This window comes from Lepidochelys kempii, unplaced genomic scaffold, assembly GCF_965140265.1.
Source record: "Lepidochelys kempii isolate rLepKem1 unplaced genomic scaffold, rLepKem1.hap2 scaffold_117, whole genome shotgun sequence".
Classification (NCBI taxonomy): Eukaryota; Metazoa; Chordata; order Testudines; family Cheloniidae; genus Lepidochelys; species Lepidochelys kempii.
The window spans coordinates 79,426-105,118 of NW_027333596.1; the positions used below are offsets into that span (position 1 = coordinate 79,426).

General features: G+C 43.4%; 1 protein-coding gene across 1 annotated transcript; it reads left to right on the top strand.

Annotated features, from left to right (window-relative positions):
* The first annotated feature begins 343 nt into the window (after positions 1 to 343).
* On the top strand, positions 344 to 22,990 carry LOC140904456 (protein-glutamine gamma-glutamyltransferase E-like). The gene is given in 14 exon segments (XM_073326813.1): positions 344 to 350; positions 1,187 to 1,246; positions 1,249 to 1,518; positions 1,761 to 2,000; positions 9,065 to 9,183; positions 11,632 to 11,760; positions 11,933 to 12,113; positions 12,658 to 12,793; positions 15,764 to 15,867; positions 15,956 to 16,198; positions 18,702 to 19,019; positions 20,145 to 20,308; positions 21,420 to 21,544; positions 22,831 to 22,990. Coding segments are annotated over 14 exon segments (2,256 nt in total).
* The last annotated feature ends 2,703 nt before the right edge of the window (positions 22,991 to 25,693 follow it).

Here is a 25,693-nt window from a genome sequence, read left to right on the forward strand (position 1 = left end):
TATTCATGGCATACCTAGGATTCCCAGTAAGAAGTCCTACTTGTCAAAGTATCCAAGCAAATGTACTTCTTCTGAGTAAACAAATTCAGCATCTCTTCCCACAGTTACACCCCATGTTAATCAGGAAAATTGGCATTAGACTGACATAAATTATAGGAACTAGTTGATTGTATTTAACAAGTCTACAGGGATCAATTACAACTGCCAAGCACCTCGCCCACCTCTCTTGAATTTCAGATGACAGAAGCAGACTTTGATCTTTATTATTAAAGTGGATGAGATTTCCCTGGGGAATTAAGTAGAAGATATCTACAGTTCATACACACAGAGAGAGAGAGAGAGAATGGCAGGTGAGTTCAACATGTAATCTGAGTGTTCATCAGCATATTAATCATGTCCTTAAGAGTGTTTTCTTAAGAGGTATTTATTGGAAGTGTCTGCATAGATTGCTTATTTCAGAGGGCAGTTTTGCATTGTAATTTACAATTGCACTGCATTTTAATGTTGTTTTGTTATGACTGTCAGCTGTATTTGTGATCCTGTAGATTGTATGTAGAAACTAGGGTTTCGATTTACTGCTGCTATGCACCTTGTGTAATCATTTATACAAGTGCAAAGTGTGTGTAAAATACTACAAATCTGAATAGTAGTATTTTATACCTACTTTGCACTAGTGTAAATGACTATTCAAGGTGGAGGGCAATAGTGAATTGGGCCCTACGAAGAGGATTACATCTTCTAATTAGAGAGGTGAAAGAAATCAGTCCAATGCAGTTTTTAAAAATCCTAGGTTTCCCTCAGGAGACTATTCTGCAACCTAACTGTCAAGTTTTCCCAGCTATTCAGCCTAAATTATGTTCTAAATTCAACCTCTTTATGTAATCCTATTACTCCTTGTTATACCCCTTCCTTCATTTTTTAATATTGACAGTCCATCATCCTGTCCCCCTTTTCACCCCAGTTAGATAGTCCCTGAAGTGCTAGGAATCTGGTGTCAACAATTTCTGCTGCCTTGTCTGAAATGCCACCTGTTCATCCTTGTAAAGTGGGATAATGACAGAGCCAAATACTTTTCTTTTAATGACTTCATTATATGAAATGTGGAAGTTCATTAAACCATGTGAGATGAATGTGACAGAACACAACACAACAAGCTCTTCAAGCCCTGATTAACCATTGGGCTTAGGTAATGTACTAAACAATCTTCCCTTCAGTCCAACAATCCTCCAGCAGCAAAATCTCTGCTCCTTGACTTCTCCAGCCTTCTGCTGCCAGTGACTGACTTCTGCCTCTGGGAATTAAATATACTGGCTATTTCTTCAGCTCTTCTCTCTTATTTTACAGATCTCACGCCAACACAAATCAGCTGGCATCCTAAAGCCAACACTAGTGCACACCATACTGACAGATATGCCCGCACAGAGCTGACTGTGAGGAGAGGGCAGGTCTTCACCATCACCCTGTGGTTCAACAGGCCATGGCAGACGGAGGACAACTTAGCATTCGTCACAGAAATAGGTAACTCCTACAGAAACCCCACTAATCCCCCGTCACAGAGGATTAATCTTTCCCCATTTCAGGTCCCCTCTCATCTTGCTCAGAGACAAGTTCTTCCCCCTCACTCATTTCACTTTTGAAGCAGTGTGTCTCTAATGTGCTCATTGTAAGTGTGAGATCTGTACCAGTTCAGACCTCTGTCTGTGACCCACAAACAAATACCCATTCTTAAAAACACTGCTGTCTGTTGTTCTCTCTGCCAGGGCCAGCCCCTTCAGAGGCACATCACACCAAGGCCATCTTTAACCTCTCTGAGGTGGGGGCCAGTGGCTGGACTGCAGTTCAAGGACCCAGTGAGTCCAGCTACATGAACTTCTCAATATCCAGCCCAGCTAATGCAGTCATTGGACGTTACAAACTGAGCCTCCAGATCACCTCCGGCAACAAGGTCTCCTCCAAGTTCCTGGGGCACTTTGTACTGCTCTTTAACCCTTGGTGTTCAGGTAGGAACTGAGATATTTGCTCTTCAAGGTATTAATTAAATTTTATTGCTTTCACAGCATGCACAGTGAGCTCATGCCTCAGCCCTGCTTATTTAGAGTTATCGCAGGTAGCAAATTCAGCTATTTTAAACATTTTAAATATTTGTTTTGACTATGAAATATATCCAACCTCTGGGTGGTGAGTTCTAACTGTGTCAGTGAAATATCCAGCTGTGCAAGGTTGCCCTGTAGGATGTTTCTAGGGGACCCAGAACACCTGATTTCCACAGCCAAGAGAATGGTGAAAATCTGCTGAAAAAAATGCTTGTACCTGCCAAGGCCTGAGTTAGAGGCACTGTGATTTCTTGTAGAAGTTAATACCTTCACATACTCCTAAATGTAAGTAAAGGGCCCAGCACTTCCTACATCCTTCACAGACTGTGCTGGCCGGGTGAAGGCTGGGCCAGTCAGAATTCCTACATACCCTGAAGGTGTGTGACATGAAGGAGGCCAGGGTCCTGTGCTTCCCCACTTCTTTCACAGTGGATTGGGAAGGGTACAGCTCTGCTTCTCCCATTTTGCACCTCTGTAGAAATGAAGAGCCCTGAGATCAGGTTTTGGGCAAATAAGTGATGATGGAACTGTAAAATTTAAGGCCTGAGTTAGTCTCCTAATTTTAAGGGAATTATCCCTAACCACCCAAGCCACTAACCCCCAGTGTAAAGGGAGAGGAACAAGAGAAATGACTGCAGAATTAGCAACAGCTTCCTCCTCTAATTACAGAGCAGCAGCCCTCACATCAGTAATTAGGGTTCTGAGTCAGAGGCCACCCCAATGAATGAGTCAAGACCAAAAAACCTACTAATTAGCTCAGAATGCCTTGCAAGGCACCATAATAATAATTAATGAATAATACTTAGGACACAGAGGCTGTGTCTACACAGAATTTCCCAGGGAAAAGGCTTCTGCACAGCTACCTGAAACACTACCTGCTAGGTAAGTATCTGGACTGGTGGAAACAAATCTGCAGGTACAGAACAACCTGTTTGCCTGCAGTGCAGACACTGTGGCGAGCCACTGCTCAAAGTGGGTGCTGGGGCAGCAGTGGTGGTGGCAGGCTGAGTCTCATTGTTGCTGGTTGAAAATGGAAAGATGGAGAGGAAAAAAATGTGGCTCTCCCATTTCTGTTGTCCCAGTTTAAACCCTAGGGTTTGGAAGAGCAGCTCCCCAAATCAGGGTATCAGAGGGTTCTGAGGCAATGGCCAGATAAGGGGGAGCCCTAACATCAGGCAGCATGACTATTACCTAGCTTCCTAATATTCCACCCTGTTTAACAACAACTCCCTGGTGCCAACACAGGGAACGGCTCCTGCCTGTGGCTGTGCGATACCACTGAAGCAAGTACCACTACTGAGAGGAAGTGGAAAAGGAAGATTCAAAACAGATTTTTTTTGTTCTTGTTTTAGTCTCTGTAACTGAAGTGCTGAGGTGCCAGGAAGAGCGGCACAATGGAAATGAGTAAATAACGGTCACACTCCAGGCAGGTGCTCACATAATCCCTGCCCTAAGCACAAGAGCTGTCTCAGCCACGCTGTGTGAACAATTTATCCGCAGCAAACGCAGCCCATTTCAGTTCGTAATGCGTAGATCACTCCTTGGCACAGTTTGCAAGGCCTTACACCCACCTTGATGGCATTTGTTTTTACCTACAACGTGAGAACTGTTGGACCTCATATCTGATCAATTCTAAAATTTCTGGGAATGTTCTAGGCATCAATGGGCAGAACCCTATTGATTTGGGGTTGGGGAAAGGGGGGAGATTGGAAAACTGAAAGGGGGAAAATGGGAGACATGGCATCCCTGCAATTTGTTTAGCACAGCCACGGACTCAAGCACCTCTGTAACTGTCTGTTCACGGAAGAGCTGGTTGATGGCTCCCATTAACATCTGCCAGCAGAACAATACCCCTAACTCTGCTCTGAGGTAACAGGGGAACATACTCCCTGGGCAAAAGTGGGGATATGGGCTAAATGTGCACACACAGAGCCCCTGCTATGCAAGGAGAATGGGGAATAGAGGTGCACACATGCAAGGGAGAAGGGGGATCCTGCTGTAGAAGAGGGCACACTGAAACCCTAGCAAATAGGAGTGGGGGACCATGGTATGGAGAAAGTGGTACACAGAGAGCCCCTGGCTTAGGGGATAAGGGGAATGGAGTGGAAAAAGGTGGCATAGAGCTACTGACAGTAAGGAACTGAGGGGTACACACAACCCCACCATAAGGGTTACTGGGGGAGTTGCAGGGAGTCCCTGAAATAGAGGGGTGTGGGATGGTGGCTCACAGGGAGTTTGTGGGAGTAGAATGGTGGGATGCAAGGAGCCCCTAGGAGCCCAATGAACTTTGCTCCAGCAGCTACAAACCCCTACTATTTAAAAAACAATTCTGAATATCAAACTTTTTCCAGCATACTTTGGCTTTTGGGTGTATTTGATAGTCAGTGCGGGCGACTGGTCCCCAAAGGCAAATGGTACTGTTTTTTACATGACTGGTTGGTGACAGGTTGGAGGTGGAAGGAGAGGGCACTAGTGCAGAAAGCCGCAGGGAGCTGTAGAAGGCCTGGAGATTCCTATGGTGCTAACTTTAGAACTCCATATTGGCAACCAGCAGCTGCCACAGTGCAGTGTACAGCACAGGCTGAAATCAGGGGGTGGGAGCATAGCTGCTCCTACAGATCAGTTTTATTTTTTATATCACTTGGTTTTTCACATTAGTCTCTCTTCACCTTCTACCACCCTCACTTCCCTACAAAGACAACAAATACACAATACCTATGCCAGCACTGATGAGGCAAATATGCCTGTTTACATATGTGCATTTATATAAACTATTCCCCAAAAATTTGTAAACAGAAAACCATTGTACCAATGCTCACGGAAAAGCAAGCCACAAGTGCTGCAAACAATTCAGAATTTGACTAAATATTCACACACAAGAAAAGTTCATCCCTAATTGCCCCGTCATTGAGTGCTATTTTAGCAAACGTGAACACACTAACCTATATTGCCTATTAAAAATGTACATTAACCATCCTGTGGCTCTCAAAGCCTCAGTGGAAGAACTCTCCAAGTGCCATGCCACTGCTGAGGAGCGATGGTAACATGAAAGTAGACAATCATACCCCCTTTGGCTGAGACTGGGGCATGGCTGAGGTTCCAAACAGGACTGAGGTGGTGTTGGTTGTCTGAGGAAGCAACTGAAGGATATAATTTCCTCTTCTTCATGAAATGGGTGTCCATCATTAGTTCAAATTTGCAATGTAGGGGTCTGATTAGATTAAGTGTTACCAGAAGATCAGGTAGTAGCAAGGCAACAGCCATCAGGAAATAGCAAGGACTTTTACATTTACATATGGCCAGGAGGTTAAGACTGTTTCTCTGAATGTAGATCTTGCAGCTGTCATCCAGACCTTTGTCACCTTGAGGTTAGACTACTTCACCACACACTATGGCTATGTCTACACTACAGATCTTACAGTGGCACAGCTGTATGGCTGCAGCTTCTCTGCTATAAGATCTCCTGTGTAGCCTCTCTATGTCAACAGGAGAAAGCTCTCCTGTCAGCACAATTAAGCCACCCCCAATAAGCGGAGGTACCTGATCGCCCGCCGACATAGAATCATAGAATATCAGGGTTGGAAGGGACCCCTGAAGGTCATCTAGTCCAACCCCCTGCTCGAAGCAGGACCAATTCCCAGTTAAATCATCCCAGCCAGGGCTTTGTCAAGCCTGACCTTAAAAACCTCTAAGGAAGGAGATTCTACCACCTCCCTAGGTAACGCATTCCAGTGTTTCACCACCCTCTTAGTGAAAAAGTTTTTCCTAATATCCAATCTAAACCTCCCCCACTGCAACTGGACATAACGCTGTCCATACCGGCACATCTGTCGGTGTAACTTATGTCAGGCAGGGGGGTGTGTTTTTCATACCCTGACCAAAAAAAGTTTTACTGACAAAAGTGCTAGTATAGACATAGCCTATATGGGTTATATCTTAAACCCACTTGGAAACTGAGGCCAGTGTAGAATTCAGCAGCTCAATCATTAAAGCGGAGTATCATGCAATGAAGCACTGTGCTCCAGCGCTCTATGATCTGTTCTGGTTGTCTACTGTTTTTGTGGTGGAAGTAAAGATGTTGGTATCAATCTATACATCCACAAATGGCTTAAACACTACCTTCGAGATGCCTCTCTCCCCAGGTTATACTGCTGCAGTTGCAATCAACAGAGACTCACAAGTTGGAGCCCCTTGGTATAAATGAAAAGAGCTACTAGCAAGGTGTTCTTTGTGAAGCCCCCTCAACTTTGCAACTTGTTCCCCCTCTTGGTCCTAAAATAGCCCCAGACCTTCAGGACATGTTGCAAAGTTCACACCTATTTGATAAAGGTGGGGAGAACCATGAGGGTAGGAAAGAATTGGAAAAGGTGAGGATTCTTGTAGTCTAATTTAACTGGTTTACTGAGTGTCAAGGGAGAAGGGATTGCTGCTTAGTCATAATGAAGGGAAGGGAACTTTTTATATGGGTTTTAAGTTTTGTTAAGGATACTTCTAATGAATGGAAAGGTGGTCTTTATATTTGCATAAATTTAAATAAATCAATATGTGGAGGGTTGGCTCTATAACAGTAATTTATGGCAGCAAAATATTAGACACAAAATGTTCAGTAATTGTCTGGGTGACTGCAAAAAGACAGGGAGATTTGGTTTACACTGAGCATATGCTCAACAGGGAGGAAAAAGTTGGGAAGCAGTAATCATGAAAAAAGACCTCAGGTTGATAGTAGACATCAGACAAGATATGAATTGTTGCACTTTGGCTGCAGAATAAAAACACAACCCTAAACATGTGCATGCACACATCACAGGGCAGAAAGGTCATCATCACTCTGCATGTAGCTCTAGTGTAATTATAGCTGGAATGCAGGAGAAGGCTGGGACAGGGGGTTGGGTTGAAGGAGGGGGTGCAGCCTCTGGGAAGGAGTTTGGGTGTGGGCGGGAGCTCAGGGCTGGGACAGGGGGTTGGGGTGCAGGCTCCGGGAGGGAGTTTGGGTGCTGGAGGGGGTTCCGACCTGGGGCAGGGGTTTGGGGTGCAGAAGGGGGCTCAGGTTTGGGGCTCCAGGTGGTGGTGCTTACCTCAGGGGCTCCCAGAAGCAGCTGGCATGTCCAGCTCCTAGGCAGAGGGGCCTGGGGCTCTGCACACCACCCCTGCAGCTCTCATTGGCTGTGATTCTCAGCCGATGGGAGCTGCGGAGCTGGTGCTCAGGGCAGGGGCAGCATGCAGAGCCCCTGTGGCCACTCCTGTGTCTAGGAGCCGGACATGCCAGTTGCTTCCAGGAGCCGCAGGGAATCTGCCTTAGCCCCGTTGCACTGCTGACCATACTTTTAGCAGCCCGGTCAGCACTGCTGACCGGAGCAGCCAGCGTCCCTTGTCGACCGAGTGTTCCAGTCGAAAACTGGATGCCTGGCAACCCTAATGTGGTATGCAAGGATATAACCAAGGAGCCATGAAGTGAAATTAACAGAGGAAACATTGAGGCTGGGTCTACACCTAACATTTAGGTTGTCCTAGCTACATTGCTATGAAAAATTTCATGCCCTGTGCAATGTAGTGACCTAACTCCCACTGTAGACACACCCGGCAGACAGAATAATTCCTCTGTCAGTCTAACTACCACCTCTCAAGGGAGTGGATTTACCATAGTGACAGAAAATCCCTCTCGCTGTAGTCAGTGCTCACACAGTTGTGTAGCTGCAGCTGTGGCATGGTAGCACTGGTAGTGTAGTCTTATTCTCAGACGGGATATCAGAGTAAAACGATTCTGACACTGATGTGTCTCAGGCAAGGGGAGTCCCAGTGCTGGGATTTTTAAAATTGGACTGGACACATCACTAGGAAATGTACAATAGGGAACAATACTGCCCTTAAAATAATACAGGGTCTTTTCCATCCCTAATTTCTACAACAAGGCAGAAGAATCCAAAGAAGCAACTTGGGCTCTTTTTCTGCATCTTCACTGCTGCAACGTACAGTGAACTCTAAGGTGCAACATGAAAATCTGGGATAGTCCCATGCAACTTGAGTTATTTTTATTAATTTTCTCCCACCACATACTGGACAACATACCCACACTGAACTGTACAGATTCAGGGATTCATAACAATGAGATGTGATCTTCCTGCTAATAGATCCACTTACTCAGACAAACATGGCTTTGGCTGAAGTTTATCATCAGTGTTGTTGCCAAAGAGGCCTAGAGCTCACAGAATGCCACACAGGTTACATCAAGGGAATGAAAAAGGTTTACCTGGCTTTGAGCTTATTGAACTAATTTAGAATGTGCCCTCTTGAAAGGAATGGAAATCTCTCTAGGTATGACCTATTTTCATAACCAATTTTTACCGTTGCCTAAGGTAGTTTTTAACCACCTATTTGCTAGCCAATATAGCAAATAAGAAATGTGCTTGTTAGATAAAATGTGATTGGCTCTGCTATTTGAATAGCAAGTTATGAAACTGTAACCAAAACCAAAAGAAAGAAAGAAATAGGTAGACATGATGGAGTGAAGCTTTTCATAGTTATGCAAAGAGAAATAATGGAAAATGACTCACAAATGAGCTTTGTGCTGCCCATAGATTGGAAATGTATTGGTGGGGGGGAGACGTGGATCTTGCAGGGGTACAGGAAATGTTAACCACAGAAATGACATTAACATATGACTGGATAATGTAAATATGTAATCAACTGCAAAATGTAATGGGAAAGTAAAATACTCTAAACAAGCAAGATCTAAAACACCAGGATCAAGAGAGAGAAAGTTGGAACATAAGTGAGCTGCAACCTTTCTCCCTGGACTTGGTCAAGTATTAACCCTTTTTGTAGAGAGTGCTGATTAATCTTTGATGTATAATCATTGATGAAGAAATTGATTGAGCTTGGTCATGTGATCTCTCAATCAATAAGCTACACTGAACCCTCTTACAATGTCCTCAGTTATAGGTGCAACAGCACATCTAACTTTGGGCTTTCAGGTGATGATGTCCACATAGCTAATGAAGATGCAAGACAGGAATATGTTCTGGATGAAAATGGAATCATCTTTATTGGAAATGCCAACTATATTGAAGCTAGAGGATGGTACTATGGGCAGGTAAGAACATAAGAATGTCCATACTGGGACAGAACAATGGTCCATCTAGCCCAGCATCCACTCATCCGACAGCGGATGATGTCAGATGGTACACCAGGAACGAACAGAACAGGGCAATCTTCAAGCAATCCAATCCCTTTTGTCCAGTCCCAGCATCTGGCAGTCCGAAGCTTAGGGATGGTAACAGGATGGTGTTGCATCCCTGACCATCGTGGCTAATAGCCATTGATGGACCTATCTTCCATGAAAGTATCTAATTCTTTTTTGAACCCTGTTATACTTTTGGCCTTCTCAACATCCGCCGGCAATGAGTTCCACAGGCTGACTGTGTGCTGCATAATGAAGTACTTCCTTTTGTTTGTTTTAAACCTGCTGCCTCTTAATTTAATCAGGCAACTGCTAGTTGCTGTGTTATGTTAAGGGGTAAACGAGACTTCCTTATTCATGGTCTCTGCACCATTCATGATTTTATAGACCTCCATCATATCCCTCCCACCCCAGCCAACTCTTTTCCAAGATGAACAGTCCCAGTCTTTTTAATCTCTCCTCATACGGTACCTGTTCTGTACCCTTAATCATTTTGTTGCCCTTCTCTGTACCTTTTCCAATTCTAAAATCTTTTTTGAGATGGGACAACAAGAACTCCATGTAATATTCAAGGTGTGGGCATAACATGGATTTATACAGTGGCATTATGATATTTACTATTTTATTATTTATCCTTTTTCTAATGGTTCCTAACACTGTTAGATTTTTTGACAGCCACTACACATTGAATGGATGTTTTCAGAGAACTATCCACAATGACTCCAATATCTCTTTCTTGAATGGTAACACCTAATTTAGACCCCATCATTCTGAATTATAGTTGGGATTATGTTTTCCAATATGCATTACTTTGCACTTATCAACATTGAATTTCATCTGCCATTTTGTTGCCCAGTCACCCAGTTTTGAGAGATCCCTTTATAACTCTTCACAGTCTACTTTGGATTTAACTATGTTGAGTAGTTTTTTATCATCTGCAGGATGTCCTCTGGAGCCTTTTTAAAAAATTGGCATCACGTTAGCTATCCTTCAGACATCTGGTACAGAAGCTGATTTAAGTGACAGGTTACATACCACAGTTAGTAGTTCTGCAATTGTATCAACTATAGGAGATGTACTTGGGAACTCAGGTCTTTATCCCACTTTTGATTTCATGTTCTCTTATCCACATTTGTCTCTTTGGTATCTGTACCTGTTTATTTAGGGCACTATGAGGGGAGTCAGGATATTTGCTTTATTTCCAAGAATATCTTATGCTTCTGACTATGGTTTTATGTATGTCAATTCTGCTGTTCAGTGCAGCTATAAGGAGGACAAAGGAGCCCCAATCCAATATTAATGAATGCGCTCAGCATCATGCACAGGCAGAAGTTTTGCCTGAGAGGAAGGTACATAGCTAAGCACCTCATCAGCAAACTGAGGATGATACTTATACACGTATCTTATTAGACACCCATTCTTCACTCACTCACTCACTCACTCACTCACTCACTCACTCAAGAGAGCAGGGTGAAAAAGGGATGGAGTGTAAGTCAGCAGGTGCAAAGGAAGCTGGTGAGCTGGGGAATTAAACCTTGCATTCATTTCAGAGGATTACATCCCGAGTTTAAAACTCTCTGAATAGCCTCAGCTCACAGTTTCATTGGAGGACAATAATGTTGCCCTCGCTGCAGTGCATCACACAAGAACTTGCAGGAAGGGACAGGTTCTTCCTAACATTCTATTCCCTTGGGCTTTATCAGTTTGCTTGCCTTAGCTTGTAAGGCCTTTGAGGCAAGGACTTTCTCTGTGTTATATGTTTATGTAGTGCCAAACACCAGGGTGCCCTGATCCAGATTACAGCCCATAGGATACGAATACAGATCTAATCAATACAATAATTTGCCTTGCTTGAATTATCTTTGGAGCAATACAGTTCTACTGCACCAGTTCATCCCTGGTGTAACTCTATTGAAACAAAACAGTTACCAGGATGAATTTGGCTTATTTTGATTATACCATACTTCTCCAGTCTGGTATCATAGAATCATAGACTATCAGGGTTGGAAGGGACCTCAGGAGGTCATCTAGTCCAACCCCCTGCTCAAAGCAGGACCAATCCCCAATTTTTGCAGTGGATCCCTAAAAGGCCCCCTCAAGGATTGAACTCACAACCCTGGGTTTAGCAGGCCAATGCTCAAACCACTGAACTATCCCTCCCCCTCTATTATGTCCTGTCACTTAGCCAGTATAGCAGCTGTGTGCGCTGCACTCCAGCCAGAGGGCTTTGTGTACCTCCAGTCCCAGTACATCTTTATGTTTGGATTTCTGAGAAAGAGGAAGCTCCTGGGGAGTTTATCTTCAAATTCTGTTTGAAAAATTAACTCTCTCTTTACAAGGCTTTGTCTCTTCTGGTTACAGTTCCAAGATGGCATTCTAAATACCTGCCTTACCATGCTGGATCTGAGCCTGTACTGTCGTCAGGACCCAGTCACCGATGCGTTCCACAGAGGAGATCCTAAATATGTGGGGCGGGTGATCAGTTCAATGGTAAGGAATGGGTTATTTGCTCTTGGTTTCAAACATACCTACCAGCAAAAAGCCGTAGCTGCATAGTGGAACTCAGCAAAGTTCAACAGAACCATCTGTGTGTGAATAATGTGACTGAAGAACTTGACACAGGACTTCTCCTTTTGTTAATTCTATGTCTTTAATATTTTAGATCAACGGGAATGATAATGATAACGGGGTGCTGGAGGGAAGCTGGGATGACAATTTCTCTGAGCATGAAAACCCATCCAGATGGAATGGTAGTGTGGTGATCCTCAGGAAGTGGCATCAAGAAAATTACAAGCCTGTCCAGTACGGCCAGTGCTGGGTTTTTGCAGGAGTGATGTGCACAGGTACATCTTAGAAAAAATAATGCTACTGAAATGGAGGTGTTCTGTAACCTCCATCACTTCACGAGCCTATGAGTACACTAGAGCTGGAAGGGGTAAACTTCAGCATGGGGAGACACACCCACGCCAGCTCTGACCAAGCTAGTGCGTTAAAAATAGAAGTTAAGCCCTGGCAGTGCAAGCATCAGGAAGGGGCTAGCTACCCTAAGTACAATCCCATCTGATACCCTAGATATGTACTTAGGGCAGGTAGCCCCTCACGCCAATGCATCTACACTTCCTTTGGCACACTAGCTTGATCAGAGCTAGCATGGGTATGCCTTCTTGAGCTGTCATTTGCACCTTCTAGCTCCTGTGTCAAGATACCCTACAAAACACAACATGACTCACTCGACACTCGGAAACAGCACTTCAAACACTGTGAAAATGCTGATGAGTCACAGCCAGTGAAACTAGTTGGTCTGGAGTGGCTGAGAAACAGGGTGTTTAGCATTTAAACATTTTCAATAAGACAGTTGGAGCATTTCTGTATATTTGTGTGTTTCAGTCCTGAGATGTTTGGGGATTCCAACTCGTTTGATTTCAAACTTTAATTCTGCCCATGATGCGGATGGAAACCTGAGTATTGATAAATACTATGACAGTGCTGGAAAGTGCCTTAACATCAGCAGAGACTCCTCATGGTAAATATAAAAGCTTCTGTATCTCAGCAACACTTAGAGATAGGGCATCAGTTACCACAAAAGCAATGTGGCTCTGGCCTCTGTGCTAGTAAATACAGCGCAGCAGCAGCACAGACCTGATGGAAATCAGAGAATCTTCATATAAAAAAAAAATAACCTGATAAAGCAGTTTCCAGATTGGAAGGAAACTGTACACTGAGCTACTTTGCTCTTGATTTAACAGTATCTGGTTGTCCTTTGGCAAAAAACCCAAAGGACTTGAAAATTAGCAGTAATTTAAGAAGTTTAAGATTTCATATATATATGAGATAAGTAGGGGCATAGCGAGCAGATCGAGGGACGTGATCGTCCCCCTCTATTCGACATTGGTGAGGCCTCATCTGGAGTACTGTGTCCAGTTTTGGGCCCCACACTAAAAGAAGGATGTGGATAAATTGGAAAGAGTCCAGCGAAGGGCAACAAAAATGATTAGGGGTCTGGAACACATGACTTATGAGGAGAGGCTGAGGGAACTGGGATTGTTTAGTCTGCAGAAGAGAAGAATGAGGGGGGATTTGATAGCTGCTTTCAACTACCTGAGAGGTGGTTCCAGAGAGGATGGTTCTAGACTATTCTCAGTGGTAGAAGAGGACAGGACAAGGAGTAATGGTCTCAAGTTGCAGTGGGGGAGGTTTAGGTTGGATATTAGGAAAAACTTTTTCACTAGGAGGGCGGTGAAACACTGGAATGCGTTACCCAGGGAGGTGGTGGAATCTCCTTCCTTAGAAGTTTTTAAGGTCAGGCTTGACAAAGCCCTGGCTGGGATGATTTAATTGGGGATTGGTCCCACTTTTGAGCAGGGGGTTGGATTAGATGACCTCCTGTGGTCCCTTCCAACCCTGATATTCTATGATTCATGCTCCAAATCTCTCACCCACCAATCTCTTAAAAAAAAAAAAATCTTGTTCCTGCCCATGCAGTCACATGCAATTCTGTTTCTCTCATGCTCTTAACAGGTTTACTGATGTAATGACCTCTTGTCATCACACATCTATGCTTCAGTCTTCTTCACTGGACTATTGGGTCTCCTCCGGTGAATAGGTGACCAAAGTTTGTTGACCAACCTTAAAATTAGGCCTTCCCCTTATGGGAATAAGCAACACAAAAACCAGTCCAAAAACAAACAACTATCTTCCAGCCCTCCCCAGGTTCAGTAGTTCCGTCTTGTTGCTAAAATACCAGCTCATGCCCAGAATTACCAATAGCTAAGTGTTCAAAAATTATGAGTCTGGGCCCAAAAAGTCATGGCACTAGTTTAAAAATCATGTTGTGTTGTTGGTTTTTTAAAAATACATTTTGGATTCATTTTCAACTGCCTTCTGGTTTCTGAGCCTTTAGACTACTCACTTCATGTTTTCCAGCTTTTCTCTACAATTAGTTGGGCTAGTTTGTTTTTGTTTTTTTTTTAAATGAAAGTGGAGATTCTCAAGATTCTCACACAACCAATTGACTCCATCATGTGGGGCTTTAAGAAAAACACCAGATATCACAAGACTCACAATAAAATTTTAAGAGTTGGCAACATTTCTTGGCTTATTCCTTGCACCAGTAGTCTGTTTATTGCTGGAGGGCATAACGCAGTAGTCTTTTGCCCTCCCTGGACTCAGTCAGTGATCCTTTTGTTCTCACCAGGACTAATTGGTTCCTTACCCTGATAATACAGGATTGAAGGGGATTGGGTCTTCCTCTTTCCTTCCCTTCTGAAATTCCCCATCCTGAGGCCCCTGAATAAAATTAGAATTGGAAAAGGTACAGAGAAGGGCGACAAAAATTATTAGGAGTATTGAACAGTTTTCTTATGAGGAGAGATTAAAAAGATTGGGACTGTTCATCTTGGAAAAGAGACAACTAAGAGGGGATATGATAGAAGTCTATAAAATCATGAATGATGTGAAGAAAGTGGTATTTATCCCTTCACATAACACAAGAACCATGGGTCACCCAATGAAATTAATAGACACCAGGTGTAAAAACAAACATAACAAGTACTTTTTCACACAATGCACAGTCAACCTGTGGGACTCATTGCCAAGGGATGTTGCGAGGGCCAAAACTATAACTTGGTTCAAAAAAGAATTAGATAAGTTAGTGGAAGATAGATCCAACAATTGCTAGTAGCCAAGATGGTCAGGGACACAGTCCCATGCTCTGGGTGTCCTAAGCCCCTAAGAGGGGGATGGATCACTCTATAATCACCTGTTCTGTTAATTCCATCTTAAGTACCTGGCACTGGCCACTGCGAGAAGACATGATAGTGAGCTAGATGACCCAATATGGCCATTCTTATATTCTGTGTTCTTAACTGAGCTGTCAAGCCCCTACCAGTGCTATATTGCCTCCAGTCTTTCCTTTTTGCTCTCACACCTTTCAAGGTCCTTTCTGTGACCTGTCTCCCACAGACTACAGCCCCATTTCTGAGCTCAGCATTTCTCTCACTCTCTCGACAGGGAACACCTTCCCTAGGTTTCACCGTCTAGTGCTGCAGGTGCCTCCTTCTCCCTGCAGGTTTCCCTTACAGCCCCTCCTGGACCAAGGTTTACCCAGCTTCCTTAATTGAGAGCCACCCTCCAGGTCATGTTTCCACCTGGAGACTCCCTAACTGAGCTACAGATGCTTTCTTATATAGTCCTAATAGCCACACGACTCCTCTGGGTCACTGTCCCTCCGAGGATGCCCTTTCTTAAAGGCTGAACCCCAGTAATACCCAGATAGTATCATTTTCCCTTAGGGAAGCCATCATGTTCTGTTACAATCCCAAGAGACTCAATGTTACATCTCAGCAACACCTTAAAAGCATCACATTCCATTCTTGTGCCCAGAGTGGTAATATGTAGGTCCTCCGAAGGATCTCTTCATAGTCCCATCATTAGACAGATTGGCTGGATTTCTGCCCTTCTTTTGAACCGCACCTCTGTTCATTCTCACCTTCAGGGATTATCATGTCTGGAACGAAGTTTGGTTCATTCGAAGAGACTTGGGAACACCATACAGTGGATGGCAGGTTCTAGATTCAACTCCGCAAGAGCAAAGCAAAGGTAACAGGTAAAGTTCCTCTTATGAAGTTGTCCCTTTGCTGAGACTCAAAGTGCCTAATAAGGTTGCTGATTTTTCTTCATGCCCTAGGGATATTTCAGTGCGGTCCTGCTTCTGTCAGAGCCATCAAAGAAGGTGATGTAGACTTGGACTATGACACCCGATTTGTGTTTACGGAGGTGAATGCTGACTGCAACCAATGGATTGTCTACAAAGATGGAACCAAAAAAAAAGTGTACTGTGACACTGAGAGAATTGGCAAGGCCATCAGCACCAAAGCTGTGGGCAGTAATTCCCGAGTGGACGTCACTAACAATTATAAATATCCAGAAGGTAAAGGCAAACTATCACAATGAATTTCCTCTTGGGTTCTCAGGACTGGAGGGTTAGGACTGGTTGCATATTTTGGTTTAATCACTTCTCTGCTTCATTTGGAACAATATTCCTGGCAATACTGTTGTCAGTCTTGCTTCATAAAACAATGGGTACCACATTCATGGTGTGTGCTGGATGGAATCTTTAGCAGGAAATGCACTGGCCAATATTCTGCAGTACATCATTTCATAGGTACATTTTGCCACTCAAAGCAAACCAGCAATTAAAATTTCCTGAAAACCGAAGTAAAAAAAATGATTGTAGAAGACACCACTAATATCCTTGAAACTGAGTCCCATCTACACTACCAGCTACATAAGAAATCTCTAGACCTCTCTGTGCCACCAAGGCACTGGCTATGTCCAGGTTCCACTCATGCTATTAGCTATGACAGGAACTGGATCTGCACAGGCAGTCGCATGCACTAGCTACATCCTGAAATTCTGAGGGTTCCACAGGAACATCATTCTACTTGTTTCCATTGGTCATTAATTCTGCTTTACAACTGGGACAATTCCATGGTTTTCACTTTGAATGAGCAAAGTTTAACATGTTAACTACTGTGATATGAGGAGATTCAGATGGGTAAATACTTGTTTCAGTTCCTCAGTCACGCTTCCACCCTGTAACTTCACCAGATCCTCCCTGCTAGCCCCTTTTCTCCCTTTCCTCATCAGAAAGATGTCCCCGCCACTCCCCAACACCTCATACTTCCTACAGCAATATCCCGTCTTCTCGGAGTGAATCATCCCTCTTTCTCCTTGCCTGCCTACCTGTAGCCAAGGGCTCATTTTCCCCTCTGACTCCCAGACACTCCTGTGCACATTCACTCTTGGCTGCCCTGTCTCCACCTTGCGGTTCTGGCCTGATAGATGGATGGAGAATTAGTAATGGGCGTCAAGTTGCATTTATTCATATTTTAATATCCCCAGTCCCCCACAAAACACTGTCTTCTAATTCGCAAAAAGAAAAGGAGTACTTGTGGCACCTTAGAGACTAACCAATTTATTTGAGCATGAGCTTTCGTGAGCTACATCCGATGAAGTGAGCTACATCCGATGAAGTGAGCTGTAGCTCACGAAAGCTCATGCTCAAATAAATTGGTTAGTCTCTAAGGTGCCACAAGTACTCCTTTTCTTTTTGCGAATACAGACTAACACGGCTGTTACTCTGAAACCTGTCTTCTAATTGTGGCCTGTGTAACCACATGTTCGTATCACTTATACCCTCATCCTCCCTCCAAATGTTTGTTACACCCACTTGTTTCATCTTATCTTAAATACAGTTGTTAAGTGATTCAGGTCAGGGACTGTCTTAACAATGTTTTTCTACAGCCCAGTGGGGCACTGGTCCTGACTGAGGCCTCTGGGGACTACTACAATACACATTACAAACAATAATAGAGCACAAGCAGGACACCAGCATGGATTTTCCCCAGTGGAGAGATGGAGTCAAAACTACTCCCGACAAGAGTCTGAGCCTTTCTTTGCTCCGTGCTGCTGTGAACCTCCTTGACTTCCAGCAGCAACTACCCCCTCAGAGTTACAAACCCCCAGAAAACAGTCAAGCATTTTCATCTGAGGAACTACTCAGATTTTTAAGGATTAAAACTGTATTAAACTAAATGGAAACAGATTTAAAATCTGAGTACGTGTCATCCCCCACGTAGCTTGTATCATAAATGTTGTCATTTGTCTACCTGATCGCTCTGGAATACTGCAATTAGAAGTTTATTTGTCACAAAATACAGTTCAGTTTATTCATGGCATGAAATGCTCATAGGATGAACATTCAGACTGGCAAGAAATGCTGCGCTGAGCTAAGCGGGGCAACTTTTTTCTGCTACCTGGCTTTTATGATTTTAAATCATGCTGATGCTATGACATCAGTGATTTACAGACACATTTTCTGAAGTTGCCATTGATATTGGGTGCTTTAGTGTCCAGATACCCGACTTCAAACATCTAGAATCTGATCTTTCACAAGTGCTGAGCACCTAAAGCATGAACTGAAGTTAATGGGAGCTGGAGGTGCTCAGATAAAAGCATCCTGAGTTGAGCACCTAAAATCAGTGGTCATTTCTGGAAATTTGCTCAGGATGTTTTTAATGCAACCATAAATAGTGTAGAAGTTAGTTATCAGAAGGGCCTGCAGAGTTACAGAGCAAAGTCCTATTGCATACTGTGGTGAAAGACAGGAGACAATAGGAGCCCTATGGACCAGCAATTAGCAGGAAGACAAGGTGCTTCATTTTAGTGACTGTTATAATTTCACTGTATCACAAATACTTAGATGTGCAAATCCCAGATCCAGGGAGCTACAATACAAATGGGATCTGCAGGTACCTCAGGTTGGTGGGTAGTGCAGAGCTGGTATACTGGACTCTCTTTATAACCTTAACCTAGGAACTGTGTAATGGAAACATGGCTATGAAATTTACTGATGTTTCCCTTTCACCCAGGCTCTCACGAGGAAAGAGAGGTGTATAAAAAGGCCTGTGCCAAGGCACGTGGATCACACCTCACAGAAAGACTCTCAGAAGCTCCTAATGAGGGATCATCAGAAACAGTTAGAAAACCTGAGGTCTCTGGGGTATTCAAGCTAGTTGAACCCCCTGTGTTTGGCAAAGATATCAACCTAATCTTAATTCTCACCAACCTGTCCTCTGAATATAAACCTGTAAAGGTGAACCTGAGTGCATCAACCATCCTGTACACAAGGAGAGCAGTGGCAGAGATCTTGCAGGCAGCCACATCTGTTGATCTTGGTTCTAAAGAAGGTAACTTTTCACATGATTGGACAGTCAACAAAACCATGTTCTTAAACTGAGAAAATAACTATTCACAGTCAAAAGGACAGGAGAAAGATACACCAAATGCATATCTATATCAGCTTTGCAATTCTTGCAAAATTGCCGAGGAACAAAATCTGCTTGTCCATCCTTTACTAGTATGACGATTATAGTGTTAAAAAAAAAAAAGATGAATTCCTCTCTGTGGTGGGCTAATCATAGGATATCAGGGTTGGAAGGGACCTCAGGAGGCCATCTAGTCCAACCCCCTGCTCAGAGTAGGACCACTCCCCAATTTTTGCCCCAGATCCCTAAATGGCCCCCTCAAGGATTGAGCTCACAACCCTGGGTTTAGCAGGCCAATGCTCAAACCACTGAGCTATCCCTCCCCCAAATTGGTCAAAGTGTTTCAAGACTAGGCTATGTTCTCTCTCTCAGTCAACAGGGATCACTGAAGAGAATCTAACAGAGGAGGGTGTACATGCAGTAAAAACAAATTAGGATACAGTAAAAGTTTCAGCAAAGCTCCATGTCTCCTTAACGAGGTTAGGGTTAATAAAACAAGTGCAAGATATTCAGAACTTCTTCATCCCAGAGGGCTGCAGATGGAGAAGCTATTCTTTTTCCATACATAGCAGAAAAACTGTAAGGAATGAGACAATGAGGAAGGGGATTGGGCAGGGACCTTGTGATAATTGGCCCAATCTTTCACCCAGTCAGCAGAGGTAAAATCTAGAAAAGGATACATGGAGGGATAGACCAAATATCTTACCCAGCCAGTTGTCAGTAATATAAGGACAGGTATACAAATAAATGTAGAGGGCCAAATTCTGCTTTCAGTTTCACCAGTGTACTCTCTATTGAAGAGAGTAGGGTTAGATTGAGGAAGCAAAATGGAATTTGTACCAGATAGCAGAACTGTCTGCAGCAGCCAGCAAGGAGTGATGCAGAGCAGGGGCTTGCAGGCAAGAGATTCACATGGAACCAAGCATCCTCTGTCTGTGCCATCCTGTAAACACATACTACAGAGAAGACAAGACTAAAAACAAAGTAACCCGGGGCATCTGTGAAATTACTGGAGTCTGATACTTTCCAAATATGTTTGCATTTCAGAGAAACAGATTCAGTTAAAGATCTCTTATGCCCAGTATGAAAAGTCCCTGACTGATGATAAGAAGATCTTAGTGACTGCCTTGTGTGAAGTCATGCACACACAGGAGGCAAAGATGTTGGTGGAGAAGACCATCACTTTAGAGTCTCCAACCATCTTCATCAAGGTAAAGAGCTGTCTGCCTGCTGCCCATAATGGAAAGCAAATGGAAGAGTTCTCACAGAGTCCTGTGGCTAGAGCTCAGCCCAGAAGATGGGCTGTTTGCCAGAAGCTGGGAACAGGTGACAGGGGATGGATCACTTGATGATTACCTGTTCTGTTCATTCCCTTTGGGGCACCTGGCATTGGCCACTGTCAGAAAACAGGATACTGGGCTAGATGGACCTTTGGTCTGACCCTGTATGGCCATTCTTATGTTCTTATGGGAATTCTAGGATCAAGTGTGAAAATCCAAACCAAGTTTTCCAAAAGTGGCTACTGAGTTCTTGTTGCCCAGCTTGAGAAACCTTAAGATGTCAAGCTGGGAATGAAAAGATCAGAGGCCACTTTTGAAACTTTGCCCTGACTCTCTGTGTTTATTTACCACTTGTGTTTTCTCTTCTGTAGTAAAAATGTATCCAGGCACTTTCCCTACCAAGTCACCTTCCAAGTCAAGTGCCATCAGATCATTTGTTTTGGATTAGTTATAAATTTTTCATTCTTACTTTAATTATTGTAGCTTTCTGGCTGCTCTCAAATGACATTGCCCTGTCCTGAAATAGACTTGGAGCCTGAATTCACACTAACATGAAGACTGATTTATACTATTTTGCATCTTTAATCACTATCAAGAGCATGTTCAGTGCTTATTGTACTACAGAAAATCAGGCAGCAAACTAAAGGACAAACTGATTTAAAAAGACATGTTTGAGTAAATGTTTGAGGTTCCTTGAGTAAATCTGAGCCTCAAATCTTTTAAAATATATACATTTCCCTGCCTCCACTCAACTGCACAGCTAATACCAGCCCAGCTTCAGCACCAAGAAAAGGCAGGAAAGGGGAGATGCACATCAACCAGAAGTTAAATTCCATAGTTCTACCTATAGCCCATCCATCCCCTGAAGGAGAAACATGCTCTGCCCACACCTGCATTATGTCTGCCACTCCATTCCTGGGAGAGTGTCTGAACCTCCTGAAAAGGTTTACACCGTTGACTGTTCACAAGTAAATGTCCTGCAAGGGGGGAAGGGGAGAGCATAAGAACTGTGAATCATCAGAAATGTTTGTCCCCCATTTAGATTCCTGCACAGGTTGTGGTGCACAAGCCTGTTACTGTAGAGATCTCATATGCCAATCCTCTCCCAGAGCCAGTGAGGGACTGTGTGGTGCTGGTGAAACTGATGAATCAAGAGGTCAAGATAGAGTAAGTAAAAGGGGTGTCACCTGTCTATCACTTTTGATAAAAGACTGACAGAGTCCTGACCTTGGTATCTTGGTGAGCAAGACTTAGAACATTTACATTCCATCTTCAACATGCATTTTAAACTAAGTATGAAACTGCAAGTCTTAGGAAATACGTATGAAGAACAATGCCCAGATCTGCTGGATGTGTTCTCAGTGTGCCATCAGGTCTTGAACATGTGACTTTGAGGTTTTCAGTCCATCAGGAATCTTTAGTGCAACACACGAAACAGAAGTAAAATTTTAGGAGATTTCCCATTTTCAGGTGAAATTTATTTGTTATTCTTGACTTTTTGTTTAAAAAAATTGAAGAGGAAGTGTGGTGGAACAGGTTGGCGAGTCTTCAGCGAGGCACCTAGAGCAGGGCTTTTTAGTTCTGCTTTTAAATATGTGGGAGCTACTCAGATAGTACAGTGATGAGTCCAAAATACAGTAGATAGATAAAAGCCTGCCATAGCTTTCTTCCTCCCAGCATAAGCAAGCAGGGTTGCTTTGGCTTCCCTTAAAATAAATAAATATTGGTGAGTGGGAAGCTGGGGAAAAACGTGCCTTTGCAGAATGCCCCGTTAATTATTGTTTTGCCGGGCATTGTCTTTTTGAGCTCTTCAGTGAGGAATCCACAATGTTCAATATTCCATACTGGGTCTAACAGCATGTTTTACCATGAGCTGGTCTGGCTTATGCTTCCGGTGGGAACTATAAAAGTCCCCTTACTAATCCATAGGGGTCTGCAAAATGAAATTCCACAGAGGGTCCCTGGAAGCTATTGCCTCTGAATTATCAGCTCAGTTCAGGGGAAAGAAAAAAAACAAAGCCCACCACACGTCAGCCCTAGGCGATGATAATGGGGTGTCAGTAACACATGACAGCTGGAGGGGCTCTTTAAAATATGAGTTTTTGCCCATTTTGAGGACCCAAATCATCAGTCTCAAACCTGGACAGTTGACAGCTCTGTATTGCATCTAAATATGGAGATATGCAGTAGCACTCTCCGCCCTCTCATCTCTTTCCCTTTATAAATCTAGCATTTCTTATTGCTTCCTGATCCACACAGGAGCCTTGAGTCCCAACTAATTCCCAGGAAACAGGGCTGCCCCTCAGATACTTCAAATCGTCTCTTTGGTGTGACAGTTGTAGGTGGCTTTGCTTTTCCTTTCCACTTTAGCTTGTTCCTTGGGCCTCTCTGGGATACATAATAGGAGGGTTTCCTATCTGAGCCTGAACTCACTGATGTTTTCTTTGTTTTAGTGTGGCACCACTGGGACCCAAGGAGCGATCAAAGATTTACTTAGAATTCACACCCCACAGAAGTGGTGCGATGCAGCTGCAGGTGGACTTCTCTTGTGACAAGTTTGCCTATGTTAAGGGATTTGAGACCATCGATGTGGCCCTCGGTCAGTTGCAATAGTTGTAATGTCTCTGATCACAGAGCCAATCCCCTATTTCTACACTAGCATTAAAAAGCATTTTTCCCTGCACAATCATAGTGATGACTGTAAATTAGTACATTTTCATTCTGAATGTCCTTGTGAAGTGCAATGCAGGAAAATAGCTCATCTCTCTGCATTACAACAACAGGATGACTCTCTTGCTTCCACAATATTTCCTTGTCTAATCTCAAATATCTCTATTTGTGTTTCTTTTTCGCCTCTCTACTCTGCAACTCTTGTCCTAGAACAAATGCAACAACATAAAGTACATCCTGTGGGATTCTCTCCTGCCTCAGGTGAATTGAGAGTGACAGAGTTAAACAATGATAATATTACAATATTCCTAAGGGGATGGGGGTTGTATTTGCTTCAGTGTTTTACTGACTTTATACATTGACTCTTTGCGTTAAGATTGGTCAGAACATTGGCTTTTCCCATAGGTGTTTAATTACAGTTACAGTCTGGTTGTGATTTAATCCCAATTTGTTAGCAATTAATAAAACTTTCAAAGAATGGTTTCAATGAAGTATAATTTCCTTGTAATGCCAGTGATATTGTGAATTATGTATCCCACAGAAATAGCATGGGAAACTCAAGGTGTTGAGGGTTCCTTTTCCCAGATTTTACAAATTAATCAGTAATGGAATATTTTTGCCAGTGCCTACTTCATTTCTGTACTTTTGTGCTATCCTACTACCTCTATATCTGCATAATAAGTTACTGCACCATGATAAACTTTGTCAAGCAAAACAAAATGTAAATTAGTATTTTCTTCAAACTTCCTGTCTGACCTCTAAGAATGAGAAAGACAAACATTACAATCAATTTGAGGCTGGAAAATCAATTCTGGGGACCTGGAAAAGCAAATCCAGGACACTAAGCATTTCCATAATCCATGCAATACACCTATCACGTGTTCCCAGTCAGCCACAGAAGCATTTGGAGAAAGAAACCAAAGATATCACCACCACAAACTGAGAATTCTTGTGCATGTCAGGGTCGTGCCCACTCATAGAACAGAGTTGGGGGTATGACCCATACACATTTGACACAGTCTAATTTTAGGGCAGCATGCTGTGACCAAGAAGTGTCTAGGGGTGTAGAAATTAAAGTCTTGTATTTACATGCAAAATCCAGTGTTATTTCCTCCCCACCCCACCCCCCAATAAGCTGATCACAGTTACACAAGCAGCACACTACAGCCAGGCCAAAACGTCAAATGCATACTTTTGCTCGTACTTGACTTGCATATGTAATCACCACTGCACACTTCAATGAGGGTGTTTGCATTCACAAACCTCAATTTAAGCCACCTTTACAGTACCCTGATCCTGGCACTGCAAAACACAGGGTCAAGTCCTGAGGCACAATTTAAGGGCAGCCTCAAGGGTTCTCTAAATTACACAAGGGACAGTGGCCCTTTAAGGGCCCATATGGCAACTGGGGTATCATGAGGTGGACATAGCTGCTGTTGGATTTGCTCTCCTTACATCAGGGTGTGAAAGAAGGTAGATAAGAACTGCTATGCCAACCCAACCAGTTCAACTAACCATCCATTTAAAACTGCGTTGTCACTGGAGCATTGCAAAGCAGCCTTAACAGGGCCAAAAAGCTGAACCAAAGAGTTGTAACAAGTTTGAGTAGATTAATCAAGTTTCAGTTGTTTGTTAGAATCATAGAGTATCAGGGTTGGACGGGACCTCAGGAGGTCATCTAGTCCAACCCCCTGCTCAAAGCAGGACCAATCCCCAATTTCTGCCCCAGATCCCTAAATGGCTCCCTCAAGGACTGAACTCACAACTCTGGGTTTAGCAGGCCAAAATTATCTGATGTGATATAATCCCACTGTTTCTTCAGTTGGTCACAGAGTCTTTCAGGAAAAAACTGGTTTAGCAGAGACAAGATCTACATTTGTGTGTGTGAAAAATAAGACATCAAAGCAGCAAAAGGACACAGACTATTTTTTTCATTTATAAGCACCCTTGAAATTAATACGGAAGACAAGAAAAACCCAGGACAAAGATACCAGATACCTAGAACAGTGTGACAGGAAGCTCCCCTAGTTCTTCCCCTTTGAATTTGATCACATTGTACTGAAATCTCATAACAGCTTCATTCCAGGATGAGTTGCCAGCTTTTGTTTTTAGTTAATTCTTGAGACGGGAAAGATGAAAGGACCAGAGGAGAGAAATACAAGGGTCATTAGTGTAGGCAGTGCTTACTCACTCAGGAAAAACAGCTCTGCTTTCAAAAGCTTTCTCCAGGGCAAAGGGCCAAACAAACTGGAACTAAGGCCTGGTCTACACTACAAGTTTATGTTGGATTTAGCAGCATTAAATCTGAATTAACCCTGCACCTATCCACACAACAAAGCCATTTTCTCGATATAAAGAGCTCTTAAAACTGATTTCTGTACTCCTCCCCAACGAGGGATTAGCACTGAAATCGACATCGCCATTTCAAATTAGGGTTAGTATGGACGCAATTCGAAGGTATTGGCCTCCGGGAGCTTCCCACAGTGCACCATTGTGACCGCTCTGGACAGCACTCTGAACTCAGATGCACTGGCCAGGTGTACAGGAAAAGCCCCGGGAACTTTTGAATCTCATTCCCTGTTTGGCCAGGCGAGCTCATCAGCACAGGTGACCATGCAGTCCCAGAATCGAGAAAGAGCTCCAGCA